General features: G+C 28.7%; 3 protein-coding genes across 5 annotated transcripts; 2 read left to right on the forward strand and 1 right to left on the reverse strand.

The window, feature by feature from the left end:
- The first annotated feature begins 39 nt into the window (after positions 1 to 39).
- On the forward strand, positions 40 to 3,588 carry LOC109603135 (neutral alpha-glucosidase C-like). 2 transcript variants are annotated; one of them, XM_049964343.1, is made up of 15 exons: positions 40 to 176; positions 228 to 314; positions 369 to 596; positions 649 to 805; positions 864 to 1,075; positions 1,131 to 1,332; positions 1,390 to 1,717; positions 1,773 to 2,029; positions 2,085 to 2,339; positions 2,393 to 2,636; positions 2,693 to 2,844; positions 2,900 to 3,010; positions 3,064 to 3,182; positions 3,237 to 3,388; positions 3,463 to 3,588. In XM_049964343.1, the coding sequence occupies exons 1-14, from the start codon at positions 157 to 159 to the stop codon at positions 3,382 to 3,384; spliced, it is 2,520 nt and encodes an 839-aa protein (XP_049820300.1). In that variant the 5' UTR covers positions 40 to 156; the 3' UTR covers positions 3,385 to 3,388; positions 3,463 to 3,588. The 2 variants fall into 2 exon arrangements, with proteins under 2 accessions (XP_049820300.1, XP_049820299.1); XM_049964342.1 differs by having other exon boundaries at positions 3,237 to 3,588.
- A 1,831-nt stretch (positions 3,589 to 5,419) lies between these two features.
- On the forward strand, positions 5,420 to 6,982 carry LOC109603139 (uncharacterized protein C6orf136 homolog). 2 transcript variants are annotated; one of them, XM_020019596.2, is made up of 6 exons: positions 5,420 to 5,635; positions 5,788 to 5,942; positions 5,988 to 6,218; positions 6,274 to 6,495; positions 6,565 to 6,634; positions 6,722 to 6,982. In XM_020019596.2, the coding sequence occupies exons 1-6, from the start codon at positions 5,513 to 5,515 to the stop codon at positions 6,821 to 6,823; spliced, it is 903 nt and encodes a 300-aa protein (XP_019875155.1). In that variant the 5' UTR covers positions 5,420 to 5,512; the 3' UTR covers positions 6,824 to 6,982. The 2 variants fall into 2 exon arrangements, with proteins under 2 accessions (XP_019875155.1, XP_019875156.1); XM_020019597.2 differs by having other exon boundaries at positions 5,422 to 5,635; positions 5,994 to 6,218.
- LOC109603136 (nose resistant to fluoxetine protein 6) lies at positions 6,979 to 14,079 on the reverse strand. The gene is made up of 13 exons (XM_049964706.1): positions 13,657 to 14,079; positions 11,873 to 12,076; positions 10,017 to 10,219; positions 9,757 to 9,965; positions 8,709 to 9,021; positions 8,497 to 8,660; positions 8,276 to 8,444; positions 8,024 to 8,217; positions 7,844 to 7,969; positions 7,575 to 7,780; positions 7,373 to 7,515; positions 7,210 to 7,318; positions 6,979 to 7,157 (listed from the first exon to the last, which is right to left on the reverse strand). The coding sequence occupies exons 1-13, from the start codon at positions 13,811 to 13,813 to the stop codon at positions 7,096 to 7,098; spliced, it is 2,259 nt and encodes a 752-aa protein (XP_049820663.1). The 5' UTR covers positions 13,814 to 14,079; the 3' UTR covers positions 6,979 to 7,095.
- Positions 14,080 to 14,830: the final 751 nt, after the last annotated feature.

Genomic DNA, 14,830 nt, shown 5'->3' on the forward strand with positions numbered 1-14,830 from the left:
AAAGTTATAATCAACATCATAAAAGGTTTATATAACGTATGTTAAGTGGTCAAATATAGATTGATGTATATCTATCTAATCTATTTCATCACAAGTAGTTCAGATGGATATATTTTGCTACTTACAGTAAAAATATATTAGTCAACGAAACTTAATATGTTGGAAGATAACTTCTGGTAACTTATAATAGTTTTTGTATAATTTAAAATAATCTATTTGTATTTAAGGATATTTATATTCTCGTTGTGTTTGGTGAACGCATTTTGTGCGGACACTGTCCATTTTCGATCTTGTGACAAAGTCGATTTTTGCAAGTAAGTTTGTGAATTTAACACTCGATAACACGTAATAATTTTTTAATCCATCAGACGTTTGAGATCACGTACTACAAAAAATGTCATTACTGCAAAGTTGGATTCTTTCAAAATTAACTCACAATCAAATCAAGGTGTCATTGATTTGGAAAGCGACGATTTCACTGCAAAGCTTTCAGTTCAATCCATAGAAGGAGGATTATTTAGAATAAGAATAGAAGAAGAAAACTCTGAACGCTATCGAATCACAGACGTTTTAGATCCTGAACCAACTGTGACAAGGTAAAACTTATTTTCTTTGTGTTCAAACAGTCTAAATCGTAGCCTTATTTAGCCTCAAACAAATCAGCAAAGATGAAAATAACATTAAACTGGGAGAAACGGAGACCAGTTCATCAACTCTTGTGATTAATTCAAATCCCTTTTCCCTCGAACTACGGAACAATGACGAAATATTGTTATCCATTGGGGACAGGCTATTTCTGGAAAACGTAAGTAAAAATTGTCAATATTATTAGCATATGTTCACTTGAATCACAATTTTTTAAGAACGTCACAAGTAAAGCTTTTACTATTGACGTATCGTTCCCCAACTCGTCTCATATCTATGGTGCTCATCAACACGCTTCGAACATTGCACTAAAAACTACACAAGTGAACGGAGCAGATCCTTACAGGTTCAGAAACTCAGATAACGGCGGTTATGATGTCGATTCGCCCATGGCTTTGTATGGAGCTATTCCAGCTTTATACGGAACAGGGTGAACACTTCAGTAATATTAAGTTTATGTTCATTTTCTAAATTTGATGTTACAGACCTGCTACAACCTCTGGAGTGTTTTTGTTAAATGCTGGTGAAATTTGGGTAGAAATTTCTCGGTCTTCGGATACCAACGTTCCAAATGGTTATTTTATAGCAGAAAGTGGCTCTTTGGACTTGTTTCTCTTGCCTGGTACTGATTTACAAAAAATTGTTAGACAATATACACAACTTACTGGTACCGCTCATTTGCCACAGGTAAAATATCGCAAATCACTAATAAAAAACTACAAAACTGATTTGATTAAATTTAAGCTTTGGACATTGGGATTCCACCAAAGTCGATACTCTTACAATGACCAAGAAGATGTAAAAACGGTCATTAAATTAATGGATGATAATGATTTTCCTGTTGATGCCATTTGGCTCGATATAGATTATACTGATGATAAAAAATATTTCACATGGAATCCTGATACCTTCTCTGATCCCGTTGAAATGCAAGCTAATCTTTCATCTACTAACAGAAAATTGGTCGTTATTATAGACCCACATTACAAAGTCGACGACGAGTATTCAGTTTACGCCAATGCAAAGAATAAAAAATATTTTATTAATAAGCCAGATGGAACACAATTCGAAGGTAAATTAATTATACTATAATTATAGTAAATAATTATTAATATTTTTGTTGCTAGCATCCTGTTGGCCTGGCAACAGTGTTTGGTTGGACTATTTGAACCCAGAAGTAAGACAATACTATGCTGATTTGTATTCCTATGAAAACTTCGTTAAAACTACCCCAACATTAGCAGGAATTTGGAATGATATGAATGAACCAGCAGTTTTTACTGCAGATAATGATTATGTAAACGAAAAAACAGTTCCTTTTGATAGCGTGCATTTTGGTAATGTACAACATAAGGACATTCATAATATGTATGGATTTTTGCAAGTAAAAATTTAACATTAAACATTAAAATTATAACTAAGGTATATTTTTGCCCTAGACAATGGCAACTCATAAAGGATTAATGCAGAGAGATCCGGACAAAAGGCCTTTCATCCTTACTAGATCCCATTTCGCTGGTTCTCAACGATTTGCTGCCATTTGGACTGGCGACAACGTAGCCGATTGGCAATGGCTAAAAATCTCATTTCCCATGTGTCTTAATTCAAATCTTTTCGGAATCGTCTTCTGTGGTGCCGATGTCGGTGGGTTCAACAACAATCCTACTGATGAACTTTTACAAAGGTGGTTCCAGGTAGACTGAAAAACGTATTTTACATAAACAATGTTATTAATTTATATTCATAGGCTGGAGCTTGGTTGCCTTTCTTTAGGTCCCACACTTCATCGAACAGACGAGAACCATACTTATACAGTACGGATATTCAAAATGTATTAAGAGAGGCACTTAATATTAGATACAAGCATCTTCCTGTTTGGTATACTTTATTCTTTGAACACACTCGAAATGGTGATCCTATAATCCGACCTTTAAGTTATCATTATCCCGCAGAGTCTATTGTTTATGAAATCGATGATCAACTATTGGTTGGTACGTTTACGTTCATTAATTTTGTTTTTGGTTCAACCGAGAAATTTAATTTTCAGGAAAAGATATATTAGTTAAGGGTATTTTTGAGGCTGGTGTTGATAAAGTCCAAGTGTACCTACCTGGAGAGAATGAAATTTGGTACTATTTAAACGATTATACAGTTTTGAATGGTGGGCAGAGTGAGACATTTGATATAGATATCACAACGGTAAGATTCTATGTAAATGATTTAATTCATATATTGAAATATTTATATTTCGTAGATTCCAGTATTCTACAGAGGAGGAAGTATAATTACCAGACAAGATTTAGTAAAAGGTTCCGCAAGTGATATGGTTAACGGTTGTTATAGTATATACATTAATTTAAATAAAGTATAGTCGTTAAAAATTTAAAATATGAGTTGTTACGATATATCAAATTTTAGGATGATTATGCGGAAGGTACAGTTTATAAGGACGATTTCTCAAGCTTTGAATACAAAAATGGCAACTACAGTTATGTAAAAATTTCATATTCGGCTAAAGATGACAATATTATAGTAGAGTAAGTCAATTTTCAATATTAGTACTTTATATTGTGTAATTTTATTATTTTCAGGCCAATTGATAGTGAAGCAAATGGTCATTTTGATATATTTATATGTAAAGTAATTGTTAATTCACCAATATCTAAAAATGTACTTAATCATAACAAAACATTAAATGTGAATGCAAAGTCGAAATTTAAAGTGACAAATATTAGTTGAATAGGTATGTATGTCTATCAGTATTAGTATTAATTAGTTTGTCCAATGTTTGCATTTAAACTTTGTATCTTTTTTTAGCACTAATATTCTTGTGAACTAAATTAAAATTGTACTCCTTACCTATACACAAGTTGTTTACAGAATGAACATGTTTATTTTGTGAAAATTACATGTTAGTACATTTGTTTGATGATTATATATATATAATTTTAACTTTATAAAACTGTATTCAAATAAAAAGTCGTTGAATTTTCATGTAAATAAATATTTTATATATCTATATATAATATATTTAATTTCATATAAGGATGTAATTAAAAATATATAATTGTAGTGTAAATATTTCAACATTCTATACGTTTCTTTGTTGTTTTTTTGTTACACTCCTTATAAAACACCGTCCACCAGTCAAAATGAAATGAAAAATCAAGGTATAAATATTGTTGACGACGCTAGAACTTAAGATGGCGTACAGTGTTATTATTAAATATATTTTCTCAACACACACAAATGAAAATTTAATTAATTGAATCATAGAATATCAGTAGGGCTAGTAGAACAATCATACGTCGTCCGAATGAGTAAAACTAACAAGAATGTCTTTCACTTAAGTTTAAACAAAAATATATTATTTATCCTCCAGAATTTTAGCGAAGAACACTCTGGAGTGGTAAATCCAAGTTCAATAGAATAGATGCAGGTGGTAAACAACACGTTCGTCGTCCACTAAATAAATGTTTGGACTTTAGATATACTACCAAAAATTTGAAACGCGGAGGAAACCTTATGGTTTGGCATTACTTTTCCTGGCATGAGAAATATCATGAGAAATGTAACAGAACCATTTGCCAACAATGATTTACTAGTTACATAGATTCAAAAATGTGTCTGAATTGTTTAAAATTGGTTAAAAGATAATCATGTTGAAGATGTCGATTGGCCAGGGTAAAGTTGGGATCTAAATCCAATTTAGAATTTAGGGAGTGACATCAAGTCTCCATTAAATCACCAAAAACCACCAAATTTAGTCAACGACTTTAATTAATTTTAAATGACCGTTTCCGATATCTCGTTGAATCTATGACTCGCCGTTTACAATATATAACAAAAAATAAACAATTTTTATGTATGAATTGTTTAATAAATACATTAATATATGTACATTGTATATTTGTTGTATTTAAGATTTTATTTAATATAAATATTCAATATTTTGATTTAGGTGCAAAATGAATATATATGTATTATATGAAGAATATTGTGTAACTATTTTAAATAAAATATAAAATATTCTGATTGTATTTCAAAATTAACATATACCAATCGAAAACAGTGACAGCAAAAGTCTTCAAATTCGTTTCGTAGTGAGAATATTTTACTGTCTCTGTCATGCATGTTGACTCTCAAAATTCAGTAGGATAAAAGGCTTTCCAATCGGTATATAATAATATGTGTTATTTCTGGACCACCACTCTATATAACAAATATTTTTATAAATTTTTAAGTTACTTTTTGAGGTAACATAAAAGAATAATTCCACATTAAATATATATTATTATATAACAATTCCAATTAAATAACTAAAATTAAATCAATTTATTTTTGAAGTACTTATTTCACGGAACGTAATCATCAGATGATTATCACTTGTTTAAATTATTTACAGCGTTGCCAGAACTAAACTGCAAAATTGTGTCAAATTTGATTTGAGGCTCATTTTTTTTGTTAAAAATTTGTTTTTTAAAGACCAAAAATATGTTTTGACTTTGATAGTCCACATATCTATACCAATAAGATTTATTACAACTTCATTACACTCACATAAGTGGTATTTTAAATCAAAATTAATTGATTAATATTAGGGATTAAATATACATTTTTTCCTCTAGTTTTATTTAAAGTAATTATCCTTCACTGAAAATAAATAAATTATTACTCAAAAGCCAGTTATAATTCATTCATTCATTCATTATAAAATTACGTAAAATCAGTAGGCAACGCCGCGTTATTCTATTTTCTTCGTCCTCTATTATATTTTCCGTCCTCTTCTAGCACGAAAAGTCAGCCGGAATGTTTGTGGTTAATAAAAATCGTTAATTTTCATCATAAAATTGGCAAAACAATTAAAATGGCCCACGGTTTTCGGCACATTACAAACAAATTAGCCAATATAAATAATATACTTACACCTCGAAACCATGTCATCGGGACTGAGACAAGTTCCAAGACGTTTCTAACCATATTTGTCCAGGTAAATAAACAAATTTAGTTTATTGATATCATATAATGCTTTTGTTTAAAATATTGTTCATATATGTATTTTTTACGCATAAAAGTGAATAAGTAAAGTTTATCCCGGAAACCTAACCTCAAATTTTGTCAACAAAGTTGTATAATTTTCAGTATTCCACTCGTGTTAATCCAGTATGGTATTATAGTAACGAAAAGAACGACATAGAGCAACAACACATACAGTTTGACAACCGAGAGAACATTAATGATATTGTTATCAAAGAAAATATCAGTAGAGTAGATCCAATTGAATACAGACATCTGAAGTAAGTCATTGGTATTAATAACAATAGACTGTTAGTTAACAATAGTATCAGTTTTAGAACTAATGGGATTATAAATTTCAAAAAGTCAGACAGTGTGTGCAATATGCCTGTAGAAAATCAGGATCCATACAAAACAAAACCCAGTCCTGAACAACTAGAGCATGTGTATAATACTTTGGCAGAAACATTACCTAAATTATTCATACAACCCATGGATTACAGCATCTACCATCCAGAAGTTGTGTTTGAGGATCATATCAGGGGGATTTCCACTACGTATGATAGTTTTTTGACTAAATGTGAATTGAGTTTTGATTGAATATTTCCGTAGGGGTCTATATAACTATGTTAAACAAGTTGCCCTTTTGAGGACAGTGGGTCATCTTAAGTTTGCATATGTCAAGTTTGAAATTATCAAGATCACCATGCATCCTGAAGATTCCACTGTTAAAATTAGATGGAGGATAAGGGGGATTTCTGCTTTAAAGGTGATGTTCCAATTTTGGAGGTTCAAACTATGGAAATACAGGGAAATGTTTGAACAATGTGACTCGTAAGTCTTTTGAGATAATAAATTCAAACAATATTTGTCCAATTATATCTATGATCATTTATTTTTCAGATGGTATGATGGATTTTCAACATTTTATGTAAATGCAGATGGACAAGTTGTCAAACATGTTGCTGATAAGGTTAGTGTTTTCTTGAATATTAAAATTATATCATATAATAAATTTTATTAATTTTGAAATCAATCTATCACATATATTTTGTTGCAGATGATGCCTGATTCTGATACAACACCTGCCCAAAATAATGTGGCAATAGAGGGTTCTAAATTAGCACTAATTGTAGGAGTAATTCCTAAATTTTCGTTATAAGTCCCAAATCAAATGAGCATTTTACATTAAATGAAGTACTATTTATATCTGCTGTAAATAAGTTAAAACTCGTAGTGCAACACAGATTTTACATGTTTTATTCAAGTTTTCCATTATTTATTTACATATTTGTTAAAATATAATAATACACAATGTTAATAGTTTCTTTTTATTCATAATTATCTATTAGATAATATATTACCTAGTTAATCAATAATTTATCTAAAAACTATTTTACATTTTCTATATACAAAATAAAAATCAGTTCATTGTTATCTCTCTTCCATGTGCCTTACATTCGTGCTACGAGTCTGATGCTGTGCCTCAAATTTATCTGAAACCAGTGTTTAATTACAATGACGTAAAGACATTATTTTGATACATACTTTTACTTAATAGAATTTTCTCAAGTCCATGAATAGGTGACTCAAATAAGATACAAATGATAAAAGCTAGGAAGAATGTTATTATTAAGTGTGCTAAAACTGTACAAGCCTGCAAAAACATATTATATTAAAAATGTTAAAAAAATATATTCGTTTAACTTACAAGTTGATATACGTTCATGTATGTGTTTTGTCTGATAGTACCAACATGGTAGATCTCAACAAAACCATTAATGAGATATGCGCAATAAGTCAGTCTGCTCAATGGAATAAAGCATTTCCACGACAAAAATTTATTTATAGTCCCTGTATAACGATTATGTTTTATACGTTAATTGTTTTACTGTGAATGGAATTCTACCAACCTGCATTTTCTGTAATACAAACAACAAGTATCCATCCTATTGCGACACACCATGCGACTCTATGTAGAGGAGCGTAAATGGAATTTTCAATAACATCTTTCTCATGAGCAGGCATAAAAAATATTGTAACTGAGTACATGGACAACACAGCCGCAATTCCAGCAATAGTTGAACCTATCCAAATTACATAAGAAGGAATTTTGGTGCTAAAATATACAAACAGTTAGTTTTGTCACGATAGTTTATAATAACCAGATAGTTTATAATACCCAGAACTTTGAAGTCTGTGGATGATGTAACCAAACAAAATACCTATGAAATAAGAACTAGTCCTCATGTGAGTTTTTATGTAATAGTTTGCAAAGTACGTATTTGTTGACAAGTCACTTACTTCACTAAAATGTTTCTGTTAATTTATATATTAACGAATTATCCATAATGCTACTTACGGAGGAAACGCAAGAAGTGTGGGATCTAATTTGTTTTGATACGTTAACCAAAATGGTAATATTAAAGATGGTATTATACAAAATGCTAAAATAGTTTCACCAATTTTTGACCATTTCCATAGAGGATAGATTATGAATGGTGCAACAATAAATAAATGGTAATCTACTGCTAAATACCACGACTGGAACATACACTAAAAATTGGAATCATTAAATTAAGCTAATATAAAGGTATTAATTGTAAACTCGTACTAAATATTCAGTATTGATATAATTATTGATGTACAATAAATTCGTCCACCAGGAGTTCAAACAACGTTCTTTTTCTAATCCAATCCTTGAATCCCAAAACGGTCCCGAGCCAATATATATTAAATATGTACAATAAAATCCAATAACTACAAGGTAAGAAGGTGTCAATCTAAAAAATAATATGTACATACATTTTATTGCTTTTAAATATCTCAAATTACCTAATGTATCTGGCAACATAAAGGATAACAAAATTAATCTTTCCCCGTCTTTTATCCAATTCAATTAACAGCAACCGGCACATTAAAAATCCACTAATAATCAAAAACGTGTCTACCAATAAGGCACTATTGAAGAATATGGCGTTTTGGGCTTTTGGTGCTTCCTAAAAATCTAGTTATTTTATCTGAATCCGGTGTATCAAAGCTCCTACCTCTTTGATGAAATTCACGTTATCCATAGGTCCGCCAACTACAAAAATCAACGTGTGCCCGGCAATGATGAAAACCATAGAGATAAATTTTATGCCATAGATGCATTCGAGATTCAAATCAGATGGAGTATTGTGTAAAAGTTTTTGAACAGTTTTGATCAAGGAAAAGCTTAGCACTACTTCTTTCAGGGTACTTGTGTTTTCTCGTACAGAATCCACACTATATGCTACATAATTTTGTCGACGTCTCAGTGACCAACAGTGAAATATTGTTGCAAAGATTATGAACATCACAAATACGCCAATGGCACACCTGAAAAATTTGCGTTCTAATTTCTTGAACAAAACATGAAACCTATTTCATTTAATTTAAATAAAATATGTATTTATTTATATATCTATTCTCTATTTAGAACAACCGAATGTTAATTATAAAATATCACATTTTAATATAACAAAAAGACGGTAAAACTGTATTTATTATTCGATTAATTAAATTAATTTTGAATATTTACTATATGCAAATGACTAATCTGCAACATTAAAGTATTTTGTTAATTTGTGGTCTGGTAATTAAAAAATCCATGAAAATATTACCTAAGCCTACTTCTAGGAATTATAATTATATATTATGCTGGGTGTGGAATTTACTTTACTCAAAACAAATAAAATACGTAAATTATAATAATTATATAATTACTTTTTTTTTAATTACTCAAGAGATGGATTTTTATTTGAATTATGTATATTAAAGTCGTACACGTGTGATTAGATGTATTAAAGATTTTTTAGAAAATTTTGACAATATAAACCTTCCCAACATTATATTTATATAATATAATATATAGACCAATTTATACAGTAATTTAACAATTAATATAATATATTTTTTACTATTAAAACATATAATTATAATTTATTCAATTGCACATCGCAAGATGTTTTGACGTAACATTCAACAAATAAAACATTTAACATAAAAAGTATAATTAGAAAAATAATAATAATATTTTAGCGAACAACTTTAATTAACATCAAAGGTTCTTACCCATAAACAATTTCCAATTTGTTCAGTGAAATTGCTCTGCTTACTGTGCATTTATTTTCCCCAATGCTTACTTCAACAATTTCAACATTTTGCATTACCGATTTAAAAATTTCTTCGACGAATATAATCGAATCGTTTTTGGTGCAGGATTGCGGCACGCAGATGCCCCAATGTACAATGGAATTGTTGAAGCTGTATCTGGAATTTGTCTAAAACAATTTTTTTAAAAAATTCACAATCAATTAATTTGTTATAATCACCTTTTCCATCGCGTGGATCATGTTATAAGTGTGAGTTCTTCCATTATTAAAATAAATGTCTGTCAGGCAATACTGACCACGAATTCTTCTGGAGTCATCGTCCGTAGCTGGTTGATGTACTTTAATACATTCATCGAAGTTCCCTAATTGATAGTGATTACCAGATAGAATTCCGACTGGAAATTTTGGAAACGAATCGAACACTAAAATAATAATACGTTTTTTAATTTAATTTAATTCTCTAAATCTCAAAAATGAGCAATGGTGTGACCCAGAATTAGGATCGATAACAAGACCATTTCAGTAATAAATTATTGGTGAAAAAATAAAACTCGATTTCATCTTCAGATCAAATAGATAATTTAATGTGCTATTTCTGTTATGTAATGCCAATCTTCTATTTCATCTTCCCAATTTTATCGCTATTAATCATTATTAAATATTATTTTAAATCCGGAACTAGTTATATCAACTATCTATCTTTCTCCTGTAAACTGTTAGTGTCTGGACGTGTTTCAGAAAATATAAAAAACTTGCAGATGTTAATAATTTTGACTGAATAAAATAATTCAAAGCTAGTTTACTCTTTCAATATATAAATAATTCAGTTACTTCAGGTTACCTTTACCTTTACCTTGCACTTGTTTCGATCAAAATGGAAACGTCATTGTAAAGAAACGCACCATTTTTTAACCTAATTGATTCAATGGAACACATTTTATATTTTTGTTTATGATATTTTGCTTGTTATTTCTAATTTATATCGGATTAATTAAAGTTTCAAGTATTAAAATTAACTTTTTTATATTAAGGTCAATGTTATCTTAATTAGTAGCACTATTTCATTGCGAGAGAAATTAACCGTGGTTTAGATTTAGATAGTCTCATAATTTTCATAATAAAATTAGGTATATTTAATTAAATGTAAAGGTCTGTTGCAGGTCATGTTTTTAAATTAATATGTCTTATTGCAAAAAATGTTTATTCTAATTATTCTAAAAACTCGTCGTTATTAATAAAAATAAATTGCAAATTGTTGATATAAGTAATAATAAATTTGTAAATATTGGTGTCGGTAATAGTAATAAAGAATTTTAATATTCACCAGCCGTTAAAACTACTACTAAGTTTCAAGAACAAATTCAATTGAGTCCAATTTGCATAAAAAACGTATTACAGATTTAAAAACAATCATAAATTTTAAACACTGAAACATCTTCCGCAAACCAAGAAGCTTTTAAATACATTTATTTAAATATATTATGTTAGTTGTTTTTTATTTCTTTATGTGTATATATGTAAATAGTTGTAAACGGAAACGACGTTTTCCTTTTGTTTCTAGAAAATTTAATTTTTGACAATAACTATTTGGATAAATTTATTTAAGCTTTAGGGTTAATGCTACCTCATACGATAAACTTCTTATCAGTTCAGTTATTGATTAACATTTAGATTTATTTTAGTTAATTAGTATTGAACTTAGTCAATGATTATCTCAAGGATTTAAAAAGGCTAAATATAAATACGGATATAGTTATATCATGCATATTAAACGGACCACAGTTTAATACCATCAAAGTATGATGTTTGTAAACATTTCAAGAATGTGTAATTTAGTTTATTCAGTACTCATGTCACAGTTTCTAAATATTGATGGTTTTAAAAATAGTTACATATATTGTAATTTTTAACAATTAACAACCATTAAAAATAATAATTGTTGAAAATGTTGTCATAAATTTCCAATTTTTAATTATTATTCATTTATTCCCCAATAATAATTTGCAACTAATATTTTTTTTTTAATGTTAAATACATATAAATAGTCAAGTAAAAATATTGGAAAAAATTATTACTTTCCAAGGTCCATCTTTCACGTCGAGTCATTGCCTCAAGTGCAATCGTGGTATCTCTAACGCAATCTTCATTTTGTATTTTCAACAAAATATCCGGAATGACCTCCAATGATCTTGGGAAGGTGATTTCCCTGTTGTAAGATTCAGCTTCTGAAACGTTATACATTTCTTTGTCGTCCACTTGCATTTGTTTCTTCCCTTTTTCTAAAAATGAAAATAAAACAAATTAAATATGCAATTGTGCGTCAAACGAGCAAAATATGTATCAGCACCAGTTAATTGTTTTAATTTTATATCGTCAATTTGCCTTAAAAAGACGCTCAGATTACTATTCTACAACCCGTCGACCCTGAACTGTTCTGTAAAAATCTATTATGCGACTTTTCAAAAATTTCATCCGGGAATTCTTTCCGTGTTTTAACAAGTCTATGACATTTTTATGATTTTAAGAAAATATTTTTAAGCTGAGCAAGTTTAATGATTTCTATTCAGTATCTTTTATCTAAACTCAGATCAGTTAAGTAATTAGATAAATATATGTATTTAAAAGAGTAAAGGTTAAATTGGTAACTTAGGTACAAGGATTCTGTTATATATAAAACATTTGTACTGTTCTAAAAACGATCAAATAAATTTTAGTAATACATGCAGTACACAAAAGAAATTTTATAAACAAAAATTTAGTTTTGTAATTTTAATAATTGGAACTTTAAAATATAATTTAATCAATGTTAGAATATATTTAACAAATTTTACAAAGTAAAACATGGATATATTGTATTGATGACCTTGCATAATCTAAATCGGAAAAAAAATTTCTATTCCAAAAAATATGTCTGAGAATTTGTATTAAGACAAACAATAAACAAACTAAGCAAAACGAAGGCACCAATGAATAGTCTATGGGCCGGATAATCGAATCCTCTTAAAAAAGTGTGTAAGTGAAGAAATAATCGCTCCCGGAACCACCTCGACAGGTACAAGAGACCTTCGCTCTTGGCTGTCTAAGTGGTTCCTGAATTTTCCTCCCGGGTTATGGTTATCTTGAGCCGATCTCGCAGGAGAGGGGTTTTAAGTCGGGACACATTTTCGTTTTGTCGATATCATTATTGTTAATTAGTAAGACAGAATTAAATAGTGTATCATCTCGAGTAAAATGTAAATAAACGTTATAAATAAACAATATGGAATCTCAAAATCCTGACCCTTTCCCGACAAGCACATATATTATTTACACTTTTTTATGGATAAAGCTGAACGCAAAATTTTACCATACTATAAAACATTTAAAAGTAACTATTTACTAAAATTTAGTTAGTACTAAATAATTTAATTGGAAATATTTATATAGTTACAATTGTATATTAATTAAAAAGAAAAAAATAGATGTAAACCAAAATAAAAAAAAATCTTGTCTATATTTCTCCTAGACAAACACTTATTAAAAAAAATATGTATTAATACATATAATATGTAATTAATTTAAAAGTAAAAACTGTTGGACAAAGTTCATGTATATCTAAACATCGGAAAAATAAGAAGAAGACTTGTTTATTTCAGCACAAACAATTTATATGTATTTCTAAATTTTATTTTGTAACATTTAATTGTTATTATTATTTAATTATTTATTGTTATAAATAACTAAATTAATAATGATAATAATAAAAGAACAAAATTAAATACAATAAAATAAACAACAGAATAAAAATATTATTGAATAAAAATATCTATATATACAAATGTGATATTTGAAAAAATAATATTTAATAAAATTTCTTTACCTTTTCTGTCCTGATTGTAATTACTAAGCAAAATCCTGGGATCCACCCTGACTCCGTCCTCCGGCCTGACAATTTTCATCACCACAGTGCCATTTGTGGTATTACTCGCGCACCAACACGAACACACAAGAACAAAAATCAGAAGACCGCGGTACATCTTCTGATAACAATCGTTGTCCTAGAGGTCTATTTTCGAAATTCTAACGCGGCGAGTATAACAATATAAACGAAAGACGCGCAGTGTTCGACACCTTACAAACGAATTGTCCGAGTCGGCTGACTTGCCACCTACTGATACGTTTCTGCTGCTTTGGCAAAATAGTGGAAGTCAACCGAATGCGATTTGTTTATTTGTTAGCAGTACTTTTTAACTATAAGTTTACAATTACTTTATATATATTTATTTATATTTTATATATGTATGAACGCACATTTAAATTAGTTATAGGCAATATTATAAAATAAAATTATAGTATTTAAAAATATAAGTATTTTTTGTATTCATGTTAACATGATATTTGTATTTTAAAATATTATTTTATATAAATACAATAATTGTTATTTTAGCTGGATAACAGACATTATTTTTAATTATTAATTTTACAGACTTTCCGTCGTAATTTTTTAATAAATAAAATAATTGACCTTGTGAAAATTTCTTCCTTCCGAGTTATTTATTTAAACTTTTTTGTGACTTGCATTAATTGAGATTTTTGTGAATTAAATATTCATACAATTCAATAATAACCTTGATTATTTTAAAATAATATTCTAATTAGATTTACACACAATTATGTAAAAAGTTGTTTTTGGAATTCCTAGTCAAAATATCAACGTTAATAATAATACAGTTCTGCAAGATTTTTATGTGTAAATTATTTAAACAGGGAAACATCTTCCACGAGCCAAGAAGCTTTTAAATACATTTATTTAATTGTATTTATTATGTTAAGTGTTTTTTATTTCTTTATGTGTACGTATGTAAATAATTGTAAACGGAAACGACGTTTTCCTTTCTTAGTCAATATCAGACATCAATGTTAATAATGATACAGTATTGTATGAGATGTAGTATTTTTTCCACACAATTTAGTAATTCTAGTTAAAACAACTTTATTATAATAGTACAATTAATAACTAGATTATTCCGACATATTTTATTTTTTCATTTTGC

The sequence above is a fragment of the Aethina tumida genome, chromosome 3 (genome assembly GCF_024364675.1).
Source record: "Aethina tumida isolate Nest 87 chromosome 3, icAetTumi1.1, whole genome shotgun sequence".
Lineage (NCBI taxonomy): Eukaryota > Metazoa > Arthropoda > Insecta > Coleoptera > Nitidulidae > Aethina > Aethina tumida.